This window comes from Solea solea, chromosome 7 (genome assembly GCF_958295425.1).
Source record: "Solea solea chromosome 7, fSolSol10.1, whole genome shotgun sequence".
NCBI lineage: Eukaryota > Metazoa > Chordata > Actinopteri > Pleuronectiformes > Soleidae > Solea > Solea solea.
The window spans coordinates 15786850-15801980 of NC_081140.1; the positions used below are offsets into that span (position 1 = coordinate 15786850).

General features: G+C 42.8%; 1 protein-coding gene across 2 annotated transcripts in view; it reads right to left on the reverse strand.

Moving 5' to 3' along the window:
• Positions 1-15131, reverse strand: part of LOC131462493 (cell adhesion molecule DSCAML1) — a 101864-nt gene that overhangs the window by 68485 nt on the left and 18248 nt on the right. For both annotated transcript variants that reach the window (XM_058633759.1, XM_058633760.1), the window contains exons 5-6: positions 14800-15120; positions 8253-8399 (exon numbers count right to left, since the gene is read on the reverse strand). In XM_058633759.1, the coding sequence (XP_058489742.1) occupies positions 8253-8399; positions 14800-15120 (468 nt within the window). The remainder of the gene's footprint in view (positions 1-8252; positions 8400-14799; positions 15121-15131) is intronic.

The window sequence follows — 15131 nt, forward strand, 5'->3', positions numbered from 1 at the left end:
TGTTGTGGCTTTTGCCATTTTTCACACACTTAAACAAAAACACTTTCCCTCTCTGTTGATTCCTGCATGTTTGCATCGCAGTAAGCTCCTGCTTCTTGTGTGGAGTGGAATGCACATCTGTTTTGTGCTGCTGCAGAAACATGGCAATGCAAAATGGCAGCTGTACTCGGCCTAAAGTACAACATAAAATGCTTTTGCTGAGGCTACAAAGGCCAAACAAAGTTTTATTTTAAAGGCGTTATACACTTATACGGCTTCTGCCAATAAACACTCCTCAATGTTACACACTGGACCTTTAAACAGAGTGAGATGAGAGGGAGGAAACAGAGTGGAGTAAGAAGTAAGAAAAAAAGGCTCCATAAAATAAAAAAGAACAGACAAGTAGATGAAAAATGGGGTCAGACTCAAGTAAAAGGGAAGAGCAGGTAATGTGTGACAATCTGTTTCACTTGTCTTCTGCCCACTTTCCTACTGAGTTATCCCCTGTCCTTTCTCTTGCTGCATCCGCCTGCGAGCCATTGTGTGCCGCGTGTCCGAGCACTGTCGGCTGTCTCCATCCTGTCTTTGATTAGCTGTGATCTATGAGCTCGATGAAAGAAATGAATAAGGGGAAGTGGGTGAACGCTGCAAAGACAGACAAAGAGAGGTAAGAGGCGACACACTGGCAGCTGATATGCGCTGGATATGACTGTGGTCAGATAAGGAAACAGCCCAGTGAAAAAGAGCAAGAGAGATGAGAGAAAGAAGAGGAGAGGGAGCGAGTGATGCATTTGCATGTCTCATTCTGCAGTCAGTTTTCATCCATTTTGTTCCTAGTTCCTCACCCCACTGCCTTCCTCCTCCTTCACCTCCTGTCCTCTTTCTGTCCCTGCTCAGCTGCCCTCCCTTCTTCCCTAACATGTACTGTACATCTTCAGGTCACAGGTCATTAAGTCAGCTCCAGAGGGGATGTGTTGGAACAGGATATCTCTCATATTACGCTGCCCCCACCACGCTCCCGGAACACAAATATGCACAAGCACGCACATGTCTGCAGCCACACAAACGCTTCAGTCTTTGTATTTCTGTCTCTTTGTTTAATAACGTCTCTCTTTGAAAACGCACGCAGTGACAGACTGTTCTGACCTGTTGGTCGAACGACACGTTAAATGATAAAATCATAGGCCTCAAATGAATTGTTTCGTCGTCATTACATGCGGTGCATTTGCTTTGCTCCGTGCCCACACAACATACATCTGTAAAATTGTTTCCAATTGATTATTGATCACAACACGTGAGCTTGTAAAAAGTGTAAAATCAAAAGCAGAAAATTATCACAGTGGGAAACTACAATAAAATAATATTTGGTGTGCTAAAAACATTCATAATCTGTCTTTTTTTTCTGTTACTTAACAAATCTATTTAACAACCAATCATTCAAATACACCTTGTTGGATGATCAAGTTTAAGGGAAGGAACCAAATGTGTGGGTCATTCTCACTTTCAAAGACTGATATGTGATATCATTGCTATACTGTATTACTATAAGCGTACATTAGATTTATGTTTGTGGAATTACCTATTAACTATCCAACATTTACATCAGTGCATCTGTGTGAAAACATGTTGTGTTTTTTAAAAAACAATAAAATAAAATGTTACTCTCCACTGAATACAACACGTAATCTATGTTACACCATTTTAATGATTTTTTTTTATTTGTTGTATTGCTTGGAACAGAAATGTGAATGAATGGTAATGTAATGTGTTCCAGTCAATACAGCTGGAGGTCACAAAGTTTATGTTTGAGATATTTATCCACAACTGCACAGTGATCTCTCATCACAATTTCTCAAATAATTCCCAATCAAGGTTGAGGGACAGATAAGCTGTATATTAAATATAAAAAATAATATATCATCTATTTTTTTTCTTCCAAAAAATATGCACTGATTTTTCTTATTTGAGTTTTAATATTATAATCGTCAAGTTGAGCTGACCAACCAACAGACCATTTTTAAAGGTCACACAAAACACATTCACATTTGGGCTTGAGCACATGTGACAAATGCTGTCAGACTCTGGCAAAAATGTTTTCCTACAAATTCATTCACAGACAGTGATGCACACACACACACACGCACGCACGCGCACACGCACACAGACACACACACAGACACTCACTTCTCCACCATGGTTGTTGTGCGATGTCAAACAACATTAGACTGCAAGGCAGCGTCAGTGGGATAATTAGAATAACACATCCACTGTTTTCTTCAATTTGCGTGTCATCTTCACCTACTCTCTGCATCCTCACTGGCAACACCCCCACACCCACCCAGCCCTTGTACAGGGACACAATCTTACCCCCACCCTACAAGAGACGTGCCTTTTAAGGCAAGTCATGATCCCCATTAGTGATGGCCTCAAGTATAGATCTGATTGTCTGAACCCTCATCATGTTTTTTCCCTAATTAGTTCCTTGGGCTGATGGAGGCGGGGGGAGGAGGAAATGGGGGAGGACACGGCAGTGATACACAAAGTTGAGGCACAGAATCATTGTTTGAGGAAGAGGGTGCTGGCGAGTAGGTCATGGTGGGTGATGAGTAATGCTCTGACGTCCGCTCTGCATTTGGCAAAATATGTGAAAGCCACTCCGTCTGCTGGCATCTACTTGCAATACTATTGTAAGCACATATGAAGGATGAGGATATGTCAAGGCACGTACTCATTCTGCTCAAGATGCTGACACACCGCTGTGCTGCAGCTACACCAAGTAAAGATCTTTAAGCAAAAATCACCAGGATTATACAGTAAAAAAAACAAAACAACAAAAGCGCGTTGGCCATTTGGTCGAAAAACAAACTGGAGAGCAGAGACAAATTCACATACATGCACTTGCGCACCTTGGCGGAGTGCGGTTAATGAATTACTAACTAGCAGAGAGAAAAGGGAGCCATCTTCTCTGAGTAAGGCCAAATGAATTCGCTGAAACACTATGCAAATGTTCTCTGGGCTAACGAGACTGCTTGCATGATTGGAGTGGCATTGAAATTCTCCTCGTGCACAGCCTTCTCTCACTTCCTACCTCCCTCCCTTCTTCATTCTCCCTCCATCTCTCCCGCCATTTTAATCTCGACACAGATCATTCATGTTCCTGTGCATATGCAGTGTCTGTCTGTCTGTCTGTCTGTCTTTCAAACCTGAACATTTATGTCTCAGTATAGATCTGAGAAGCTAATCGTCAATTCCATTCAAATGTCATGCCATCCACACAAATAAACATTGCAGCGCTATCAGTGTCTGGACAGCAGTGAATGCCCCTGTGTCTTACTCTACGTCTGTGTCACGAACACACACGCGCACACACGCACACACACGCACGCACACACGCACACACGCACTCACACACAGAGTCCGCTCAAACAGAGCGAGCTCAGAGTCGCTCTGCACCTGTTCTCTCTGTAAAACATCCAAACACAAGTGCTGAATAAATAACCAAACCTCACACGCATCACTGCCAGGTTCACACACACACACAGAGCCCATAAACACACATCAATAAGTAAACACCACCCATTTCCCCTCCACATCTACCCACTGCCCTCTACCCCCCCCCACACTCTCACATGAGGTACAAACTGCCACCGTCCTAAAGACAAACACACAATGACGCACTCATCATCGTGATGTGTGCGATGGTTAATGGTCAGACACTAACAGAGATGAAGAAAAATTTCTAAAGAAGAGAGATGGCGCAGAGAGGATAGGTGGGGGCGACATTAGGCACTTGTCAGATGCATCTTTAATGGCAGGTTACAGCGGCTTTAGAGCTTCTGGCCTCCTCTTCCTCCCAAGGGTGCTGGGGGCAGCAAGAAAACCGAACACACACACACCTATACCTCTCTGTCCATCTGCCCATCCTCTCATACGTGCTCATATACCTACCCACCTTATTCCATCAAGTCCTCCATCCTATGCCCACTTTTCCATCTGCATAATTTAGCATGTCCTGCTTTTGTGCCACTTTGTCTTTCTTTTTCTGCCTATTCTGCCATTTTTTTTTGGCCCATCTGTTGTTCACTTTCAGGTTTGATGGAGTGGAAGGAAAAGATGATGCTCTGTCACTTTCCCATCTCCTAATAAGTGCCACTAGAAAGAATGGTAGAGAGAAGAATAAAGTTGAGAGAGCACACGGCCTCTGCAGAGTGGTGACAAAATGGAGACTGGGACAGAAGCTGCAGCAGCTGTGGTGACGCTACACTTCTCAAAGAGAGAGAAAGACACAACAAAGAGGGAGAGAGAGAGAGATGGGGGGGCAGTGGGTGAGAAAGAAAAGGGGGATTAAACAAGCTCAGTCAATGAATGCAAATATAAAGATGTCACCCTTTTTTTCCCCCTAATGCTTCAGCATAAACTTACGACATGAACCAATCAATGACTTAGTTAGTTGATAAATCAATTATTCTATTAATCTATAACTTCCTGTCACTCTCATGTGGTCTCCTGTGACCTACAGTCTGTAAGTTATGGCTAATATTATTTTAAGAGTCATTTTCATAGAATAAAAACTATATTAAATGAAATGAAGCAGGTTGTAATCATATTCAAATAAGGTTAAAAATCAGGTTAAAAACTACTAAATATGCACAAGCCTCACGGCTGCGTATAAGAAACAAATAAAAAAAGAAGCTACATATGAAGATGTTCAGATCTTCAGCAACTCTGGCACACGTTCTGTCTTATTAATAATTTTACATAGGCACAGATATTAATCTCCAATAAGATCATATTTGTTGATACATTAAACCAACCTCAACAACACAGAGAGCGAGAGACATTCAAAGAAAGAAAGAAACAAAGAATGATGCAGCTATGTTCTCTCTCTCTCACTCTCTGAGTGTGTGTGTGTGTGTGTATATATGCACGAGTATGGCAGAATTGAGCCGTGGTGATGCACTAATAAAAATCAGGCAGCGATGCATCCTCACACCTTCCTCATTCCGCCCGCCGGTTCGCACCCGTTACCATGACGACCAGATAAAACTCACACTGTTTTAAGCTCCAGCTGGAGGAGGAGATGGATACTAACAAAGTGACATGCACACACACACACACACACACACACACAGAGCCATATACAGATGAAGTTTCTTCATACACATCCGTCAGCATAGCTTCCTCTTTCAGTTCACTAACTGACAAGCAAACAAATGCTAATTTTCTAACTGACAGCAACAGCAGCAAACCATCAATTAGAGAGAGAAAGCGACATGGCTAGATAGAGAGATAACAGGGAAATGGGAGGTATGACATGGGAGTGTAAACTTGGATAGCCAGTCAAAACACAAAGCTCTCCCCTGTTTGACTGTCTGTCTATCTGTGTGTCTAATCCTCCCTCCTCCCACCGCGTCTTGAAAGAGCCTCAACGCAAACAGATCTGGCTGTCAAGTAGTGACACGACACCCAGGCAGGGTCGTCTCACAGTGAGGCCAGCTGTCAGCAAACACCCTCCTGCCTCTTCATCAAAGCCCATCCAAACTCCGCTTTATTGACCAACACGGCCATCGGTATGACATGTGTCATCCTGTCAGGCCAATGCCATGGCATACATTCATCGGCCCTAATACATGGCAAACCACCAGAGCATCTCGAGGTTCTATAGGGTGGATGATGGATGGATGGATGGATGGATGGATGGACACAGGCCACCAGTCAGTACCAGGGAGAGAAAGAGATGAGAGGAGGCTTTGGGCCAAAGATGGATGGAAAGAAGAGGAGCACTGTGTAACTAATAAGACCTATTCATTAGCACTGCAGAAAGGAAAGAGAGGCAGAGAGAAAGAAAAAGAAAGAGAGAGAGAGAGAGAAAGAGAGATGGAAAACAAATAAGCTCCAAGCCTTTCAAATGCAAATTCAGATGCCACACGGTGATTATTTTCATCATCAAATAAATGCAATAATTATTTCCTTCATCAATATTACTAGTTGTACTGATATACTAATGAAATCATAGTGTAACTTGTGCAAATGACCATTACATTTATCTGTTCACTATTGACTGTGTAGCACGATCAACAACAAAAAAAGGTTACACTTTATATTAGCTGGAATTAGCAAATGATTTTTCTGCACTGTGGACATTTTTGGTTGATAAATAAGGGATTAGTTGGCAATAAATAAAATGGTTTACTAGGTCTGCATACAATGAAATAAAATGTATAATATAATAAAATGTTTAAAGGATCTTATATTATGATTTGCTTATTTTACATACAATTTGTGGTAATTCAAGTGGCACCCATCCATGACGTCACCCATAAGAGTATGAACAGCATCCACGTTTGCGATTTGGCTGCCACCATGTTGTTTTGCAACAAGGCTCCGACAATACCATTGGTTAATGGCAAGGGTGTCCACTCATATATGTCGTTCTTATTTATCATGTATTTTCCTCTAAATGGGAACATACTTTACAAACTTGACATCGTGTTTTATTGAAGAAGACCTGAAACTAGCAATTGACATCATTAACTCTGCAGACAAATGTTTCCTGGCGTAATAAAGCAAGTGAGATGTAGGCTCATTTTCCCATAGATCAACCAATGTTTTTCGCCCCCTGGTGGCTATAAAGTATTATTTTACTTCTGCATTAGCGTCCTTGGGAGAACTGGAAGACTATGTCTACTTTATATGTTGTATAATTAAAACTCTATTTTTACTTTGGGGTGTTTAATGGCTTGTTTTGATCAGCTTAGCAGCTCATTCTAACAAACATGCTCCTGCTTGTTCAAATGTGCGTGTTTCACTTGTTTTACTAAACCTGTCCATCAGATGATCAATAATACACTCCCACTGAGTTCTTACCACACAGCCATGATACAGTGGCTTGTACAAACACACACACACACACACACACACAATATAACACACAGCTATCAGTCAAACAGACTGGCCCGGTCTCACCACTCTCACACTGAGGGATCCATGACAAGAGAGAGGGGAATCCAACAGCAAGCTTTATCGATCCAGACTGGAAACCCCCCTCAGGCCACACACACACACACACACACACACACACACAGACACACAGACACACAGACAGGGACGTGTGTGTGTGTGTGTGTCTGCATGCACGCACACAAACACTACAGCTGCACTGGATCAATGAGTGCTCCCGTGTGAAGGACAGAGCCATACAAAAAGGCACACAAACGCACACGCACACACACACATACGTACGTACACACTCTTAGACACAGACACACACACACACTATTGAGAGAGATGAAAGGGCTGCTTGGTATCAGAGAGCGAGATAAGGGGCATAGGGTGCAGTGCATATCATCTGACCTAAACAGTCTCATCTGACACCCTGCAATTTGCCATTGCGCCATGGAGCAAGCCCGCACGCGCACACACACACACACACACACACACACATACACACACACAGCATACCTAAACAGCAATACACAGACACGCAGCAGCAAGTTAGAGTCTCAGTTTAAAAGTAATATTATTAGTATCCAGGTAAACAGTGAATTATTTAAGCAGAGGATCAAACGAAGCAGAGCCCTAAAGGTGTAGCCGCTCTCTTTTGGGTGACTGTGAAGATCGCCTAAACAGATCTATCACTATTAGAGGGCACACACACAGAGAAAGGGGGAGAGAAAGAAAGAGAGAGAGGGGACATGTCCACTAATGTCTGATTTATCCCTGTAACACAGCTATTAAGCGCAACAACGTCAGTTAGTGAGTGAAGAGCCACAGACGTGCCAGGAAAAGGCCATTTCATCAAACTTGAATGATTGGAACATTTTTTTAAACCTCCCTCCTTCTTCCACTGACAAAACAGGAGATGTCAGTGACACCAATAAATTGATTAGTATCGATTAAAGGCTGTCAACAAGCACAGCAAATGAGGAGGAAATCTCAGTGGCGACGAAATTGAAAAGAAAAACGTTCTCTTTTTTTTAAGATGCTTACAGGATTTGTGGTTTGGGATTTAAATAAAGGGAGACATATCTCTTTCCTGCTGAGTCCACTGACATACTGGGATGACGGATCATTTGCTTTCCATTACTGGCCACCAGCTGATCAAACACATCAAGCACACACTTAGCCAAATAAAACACGCATTGTCGTACAAATTAGTGTTTGCCGTGACAGCACATTTCAGCAATTTCAGAACGGCAAAACAACAGGAGCACAATGTGATAGTGGGGCAGAAAGATTACATGTACTGGTGAAACTTCAGTTGAATTTCTTACCTGTGATGATGGAGACAGTGTCCTTCTCCCAAGACACCACACTGACGTACTCCTGCACGGCTGAGGGGATGAGGCACTTGAACACAGCAACGTTACCCCGCATGGAGCGTTGGTCAGCCACACGGACTGTGTAAGGCTCCCTGAACACTTGTGAGAGGACAAAAGACCTGAAGTTAGTCAATGGATGGATGTTGGTTGGTGGTAAAAGTGGCTGCTGCAAAAACAAACCTTGATCTTTACTTTTAACAAATAACAAACTGATAAAAGTGAACATTACTATCACTTAAGGGATTGTTTTGAAGGTATGGTGTCAGTTCATTGAGATAACGTGATTAACAATGTCTCTCAGTTTCCTAGAGATTAAGATTATGACTTGACATTGCTTGTTTTATCTGACAAACAATCCAAAACACAATTAATCAGATTCAAAATTGAAAAAAAATAAAGGTTTCCCATTTGCAAAACTGGAACTAACAAGCGTTCTGCATTTAAGGCTTTTGTCATTGCTGTGCAAGATTAATTGTAGGAGTAAAACTTTCAAAAACAAAAATTTGAACGTGACATCATGTTGCTTACTTTGTCCAAATGACAAAACCCAATTTGATGTTTGACAGAATATCAGCAAACTGCTACTTAAAACCAGCATTATTTGTAAAATATTAGATTTTTTTGCAAAATAAATGAGGGCAACAATTAATCAATTCTTGAAATTGAGGTTGGTTTAATTCTTGAAATTGTTGCAGCTAATGGAGTTATCGACTCATGGTGCCAGCATTGTAAGAATAAATTTTTCTTTACTGCACGTAGTGACACAGTACATCCTTTGGGCCTGTTTAATCCACAGTAAACGCAGCGGCAAGTCTTGTAAACAAACATGTCTGGTGTTCTGTCTCACCACATTAGGCCAAGGTTTCCCTCTTTAGCCCCTTAAGACCTGACTGTAAGAAAGGTTGACTTGGAGCTGCGCTGAAGAGGATACATAGTGAATGGCCCTCGGCCTTTTCAAGAACAACGCCACAGATGCTATGAGAGGGCAAGGAGTGGAGGGTTGCTCACGGCCAATGGAACTGTCACATGCAGGCGCCAGGCAGCAAAAACACACCCCCTGCACATGGCATGTAAAGCACTAGGCTGCAAATCTGTGCCAGTGCACAGAAAGGATGGTGGTGATTAAGACGGGCTTAATGATGAAAACAGTAGCCTGTAGCTAACCGAATTATCTCTACAGTTAACTCCGTCACATTCAGCGTAGTGCGAAATGTGAAGTGCTGAATCAGAGCGTATATTTTCATCACATAAATGAAGTAAAACAAAATGAGATATGTGTTTCCTATAACTGGGCTCCAACTATAACCTGATCCTATCTCCATGAAGGGTCATTGCCAAGATTATTCCCATAAACTCGAACTAACACATAGAAAAATGAAGCTACTTGAATGAGTAAACAAAAACACAATTAGAGAACCAGGCTTCTCTTAGAAATGAGGACAGTAACAGCTTAACAATGTAAAACACACACATACACAAGGAGTGGCCCCACCCTCTCATGTGCTCTCCAGTGATATAATTAACGCCTGGCCTGAAGGCCAGTTTCCTTGGTCATTAATAATGCTTTTTGCCAGCCGCCACTGTCACTGGAACCCAGTGGAACCAAAGCTAACGTCCTTGTCCGAGTGGTAGAGAGTCTTTCCTCCTTAAGATCAACGTTTCATCTACCTTGCTATCTTTCTAAACTGTACACTTCTGCTGTCTGAACCTTGAACCATTCTGTCTCTCTTTGCTGCCTTGAAACTGGAGTCAGAATTGTTGACACTCATCCTTGTATTATTCAGTGTACATGACCATGGCCTTTAGACCACTCACGGTGTTGCTATGCTACTTTGTATCTCAGCTAAATTGATGGCTGCACTAAGATTTGCTCTGGGGAGTATATCACATCGGTCCACATCGGATACACGGGCCACTAATCTGAGCTGAAGCCTCATTTGTAAACAAATCAGATCTAACGGACAAATAATTCCAATCAAGTCTTCATTTTAATTCTTCATTCAAACAGCCCCTGCTTCTCATTGATGCCATCTACCTGCAGATCAATAACCAGAATCGACTGAGGAGCCTCGTCTGTTGTGGCCGAGCCAATTCTTTCAATCATTTATTTACTCTCTGATTGACCCGGCTGCCTCTTCTCAATAGCAGGGAAAAATCCCTAGTGCCCAATAAGCCTCTCACAGAGTGTTTAAAATCAGCTTGACAGCTTGTAAATGTTTGGTTCAATGATGACAGTCATCACATGTCAGTTCAGCGGTGGTTCAAATCCAGTCAAGGTCACATCAGGTTTGTACATCCCATGCTTTGACCCCCAGCTTGTCCTACAGTCGCTAATCTCGACAAAAGTGCTGTTTAACCACTCCTCTCCTCTGCTCATTAAAAATCGGTCAAATAAGCCTTGTATGGCAACATGCCCTGGTACACAACCATGTAACCGGCTCGAATAAGAGGCAACTGTTGTGATAGCATTGTAATTTAACACACGTTTCTCTTCCAAGATATGAAAGACACAGGGGAGGAAAAAAACATTACATATTCATTCTCCTCAGCCTTGTGACAGGATGCAAATGGTAACCCAACTGATTTGTGTGTAAATTGCACTCCCCCTCATCGCATGCGCAGCAGAATCATTAGGATGTTACTGATGCCTGACTATATGCAGCCCGGTTGCCTAGGAACGAGCTAAAACATGGGTCTGGTGCACTGGGTGCACTGGGAGGCAAGTCCTGTATCACTGTCGCTTCAATAATTAACGACGGGAAACCAAATACTGCATTTACTTATTCATAAAGCAAGCAGTAAAAACACTGAGGGAGAAAGAGAGAAGGAGTAAAAATAATGAAATACAGAAGTAATGAGTGGATGTAGGTTTCATTATTGAATGGATAAGAAAAGCAGGCCTTGTGGATCAGGTTCAGGGACCCTACTTACTGTATTAGTAAGGAAATGTCAGCCAAAGATGAGAAGGACAGATGGAGGAGAGGCATCTAAACACCTGCTGCCATTGGCCTGAGCATATGTAGGTTTTAGTTGGGACAAAGGGGAGATGAGGTGATCTCATTGAACAGGTGTAATCGTTTCATTTTATTAAGTTTGTATAAGGAGGTGTGTGGAGCCTGGTTACCAGGCCGAACACTTGCACAGCGATACCGATGACTAACTGTGTGTGCAAAGGGTATGCTTTCATTTCCAGTTCTTTGACTGCTCACTATAAGTGAAAACCATTTGTGCATCCTACAGAAGATGAAGTAAAACAGAGAGGAGAAAAACCCTTAACATAAAGTAAAACCATATTGCTGGAGCAACTGATGCTGCCAAACTGCATAAAAAGACATCACAAACTATCCATAGGCCAAACAGGCCCTTTATTCATTGACCATCAAAAGAAATCCTCTGTAAAAATAACAACTACAACCAAATAACATATAACAGTATGGTATAAGCCAAGCCAACTGAATCCTTTCATATGAAATTTGTTATGAAATATGTTAATTCATTTAAGAATTCGACATAATCAGTTAGTTGATTTGCTGATGAGAAATCTATGGTTTATTCATTTGCACATCACTGGCACATAAAGCAGTCCGCCATGGGACAGGAACTAGAAAGACATTTTAGAAATAAACTTGTACGCTGTCAGTACAGCGTCATTATGATCGGTTGGCAAAGCATGTGCAAGTAATTCAATTACATAATTCAGTTACATTAAAATTATACATTTTTAAGACAGGTTTATAAATCGTGGGAAACGACCAAAAGAGCTTTCTCTGGGTTTAAAAAAAAAAACACCTAAAAAGGAGAATTTATGTGATTAGGAATTGTATTGAAGAAACTAAAAACCTGCAAAAACACGACTTTATGGTTCTTTGACCACTCGTTTTTTTGTCCATAGAGCAGTTTATTATTCATTATCTTTAATGGTCAGTCAAATCTCTAACTATTTAAAAAATGTACGTGTGCCAACGGACTAGGATTCACAAGGAAACTAACAGACAAGCTGGAGGAAATGTGAGAAAATGATAGTTGTGACGAGCGAGCCAAACAAAACATCCGGGGGGGGGAAGCTGCCCACATAGTGATTTTCATAAATGTAGAGCTATCCAGACAGGTGCTGGTGCTATTATTGGACCGCAATCAGCATGCATGGGAGAGGGTGAGAAAGAGGGGGAGGGACAGAGAGTGATGTGAAGATGTGAAGGGAGAAAGAGAGAGATGGTGATGGGGTGGGGGTGTGGCAGATTTTTGGGGGGTGTCACACTGCGAGCTGTCGGCTATCATCATTCTCCTGCGCCACCTGAGACGGGGCATGCCACACCCTACCGCTCACGCCTCTGTCGCCCATGGCAACTGGAGTGTTGTGTATTTGTGTGTGTGCGTGCGTGCGTGTGTGTGTGAGTGAGCGTGTGCATGTGCAGAACTCTGGAGGTAATGAGGTGCACACACATTACACGCATGCACGTGAGGCCTGGTTATGGAGCTGTGGAGTTGTGGTTGCCTCAGCATTTAATTGATTAATTGTTGTAATTATTTGGGAGGGAAGGTCATCCCAACACCGAGGCTGGCTAGAAGGTCACTCTCACGCTGGAGGGACTGTCTTCCTCCAGGGAACACACAGGCCATATGGGCGTGTTTGTGTGTGGTGGTGACGTAGAGGATCCGGCAGTGTTTCTGGAGAATAACCATGTCCGTGTACAGTACATGTGTGTGATGGAGACTGCTGTGTTCATACGTGTGTGTGTGTGGATTAAAACTGTCAAAATGGCTGTGTGGCTTTTACCAAAACCAGATAATCCACTTTTGCCATGATTCTGTTCACATCTTTCTATGTCTGTAGTTGATGCTCCAAAATGTTTCTTGCCAAACACCCCGACAAAGAGCTGGCAACTAAACACCACGAGCCAGCTTGATGAAAATGGCTCTGCATGTGTGTGTGTGGTTAGGGGACTTTCCAGTCTATGGACAGATGGAGAGACTGGGAGACAGGAGGCTTGCTGGCATGGGCTCTGCACAGGCTGGTGTGCATGTTAGTGTGTGTGTGTGTGTGTGTTAGTATGTGTGCATGCGTGCATGTCTGTTGTACACACATGCATGCAGTGTGTATTACATTAGGTCATGTGTCTATGATGTTTGGTGTGTGTGTGTGTGTAGCAGTAACACCTTCCCTCAGTGTGTTCACAGCTTTGACCTTGGCAGACAGTGCTGACAGGTCACAGAACCAACTGTCTACGTGGCTGCATATGTCTGTCTTCTAGAGGATTTTTAATACCCAGGGACACGATGTGGCGCTCGGAGACACTTCCCCTCCACTGGGAGACGTTGTTAGTGTGGTATTCCAATATGACTGCCGTTTGGGTGACCATGTTTGCAGGTGTTGGGCTGCAGATAGGTGACACTGGTGTGATGATGCTACCGTGTGCCAAAGTTAGCTGCCCCATGCTGGGTATCGGCATATTTTTTTAAAGATGTGAAGCGAAGCTAAATATTTAGGACTGATCACAAAGTAAGTGTTTTAGGAAAATATTGTTATCTTTTCCATCCATCATGACATTTATTCCGCCTGGATTTATTTTGATTTTATGACTGTAGAATTGTCAAAAAATGTTCAATGAGTGAGTGCTTCACAGTCGTTTCGTGGAAGTCCTGAGGGCAACCGTAATGACAAGTATATGGGCGCAAAGCTCTATTTCTCTACTTCCCGGTATCCATCCATCCATCTTCTACCGCTTTATCCTCCACATGAAGGTCACAGAGGGTGCTGTGCCAATATCAGCTGACATAGGGCGAAAAGCAGGGTACCACCTGGACAAGTCGCCAGTCCATAGTTTTTGAATTTTCTAGATATCACAAACGGTCTATGAGTTGCGACGACAGGATCTGGCATGCGTACTTCTCGTTACTGGTAACTGAAGGGTTAAGATTGGTTTACTACTTAACCTACTGTTGACCTACAAAGCACCGTTAAGTGAAATCTGATGGGGGCCTAAGAGGTTTTCAAAGCCTGAAGAAGTAACCCAACTCATAAAATCAGGATTATCTCAGAATGAGATTGAGATTTCAAAACATTTTACAATATCCAACAAACCATTTGATGAGAAAGCAATGACTGAAGATGTGGATCTTAAAGGTAAAAGACAATATTGAGTTACTGCAGCGGTTTTTATTTAAGCTCAATGGATAAAAGGGGACAAAAGTTAGGATATCTCAGCCTCGGGTGCTTTGATTTTGGGTTGGATTTTTTTATCTTATATTTTAATCTATTCCCACTCATAATGGTAGATAGATAGAAAGCGTTGACTCCAGAACATTTTCCCCTTCCTCTTTATTATAACACCGTTTTAGGTAATTACACATGATGTTTTTTGAGTTTTTTTGAGTAACACTACAGTCATTGGCTGACTCCTCTTAGCTTCATGCATGAAATTGGCAAGTTTAAAAAAAACTCAGAAACTCCACTATCCCTTTAACTGATGCCATAGTTTACATGGTGTCCAACCCTCACCTGCTTTGATGTGGATGCTGGGGCTTCGAATCTTTCCTGCCTGGTTCTCAGCAGTGCAGAAGTACTCATTGTCGTGGATGATGCTGTTGTAGGCGGAGGGAGAGAACGGGTAGAGCTGGAGGGTGCCGTTGGCATGCACGTGACGGATATGGGGCACGTCGTAAATGTCGTCTCCGGCGGCCAGGTACCAGCGCAGGACAGCATGGGGGGCGCCGCCCGCAGGGCAGGGCAGGGACACCCCCACCGAGCTGGAGAAGGTCACCCGCTGCAGGGAGGCGTTCACAAAGTACAGCCGTGTGGAGACAACATCCTCACTGTTGACTGTTGGGATG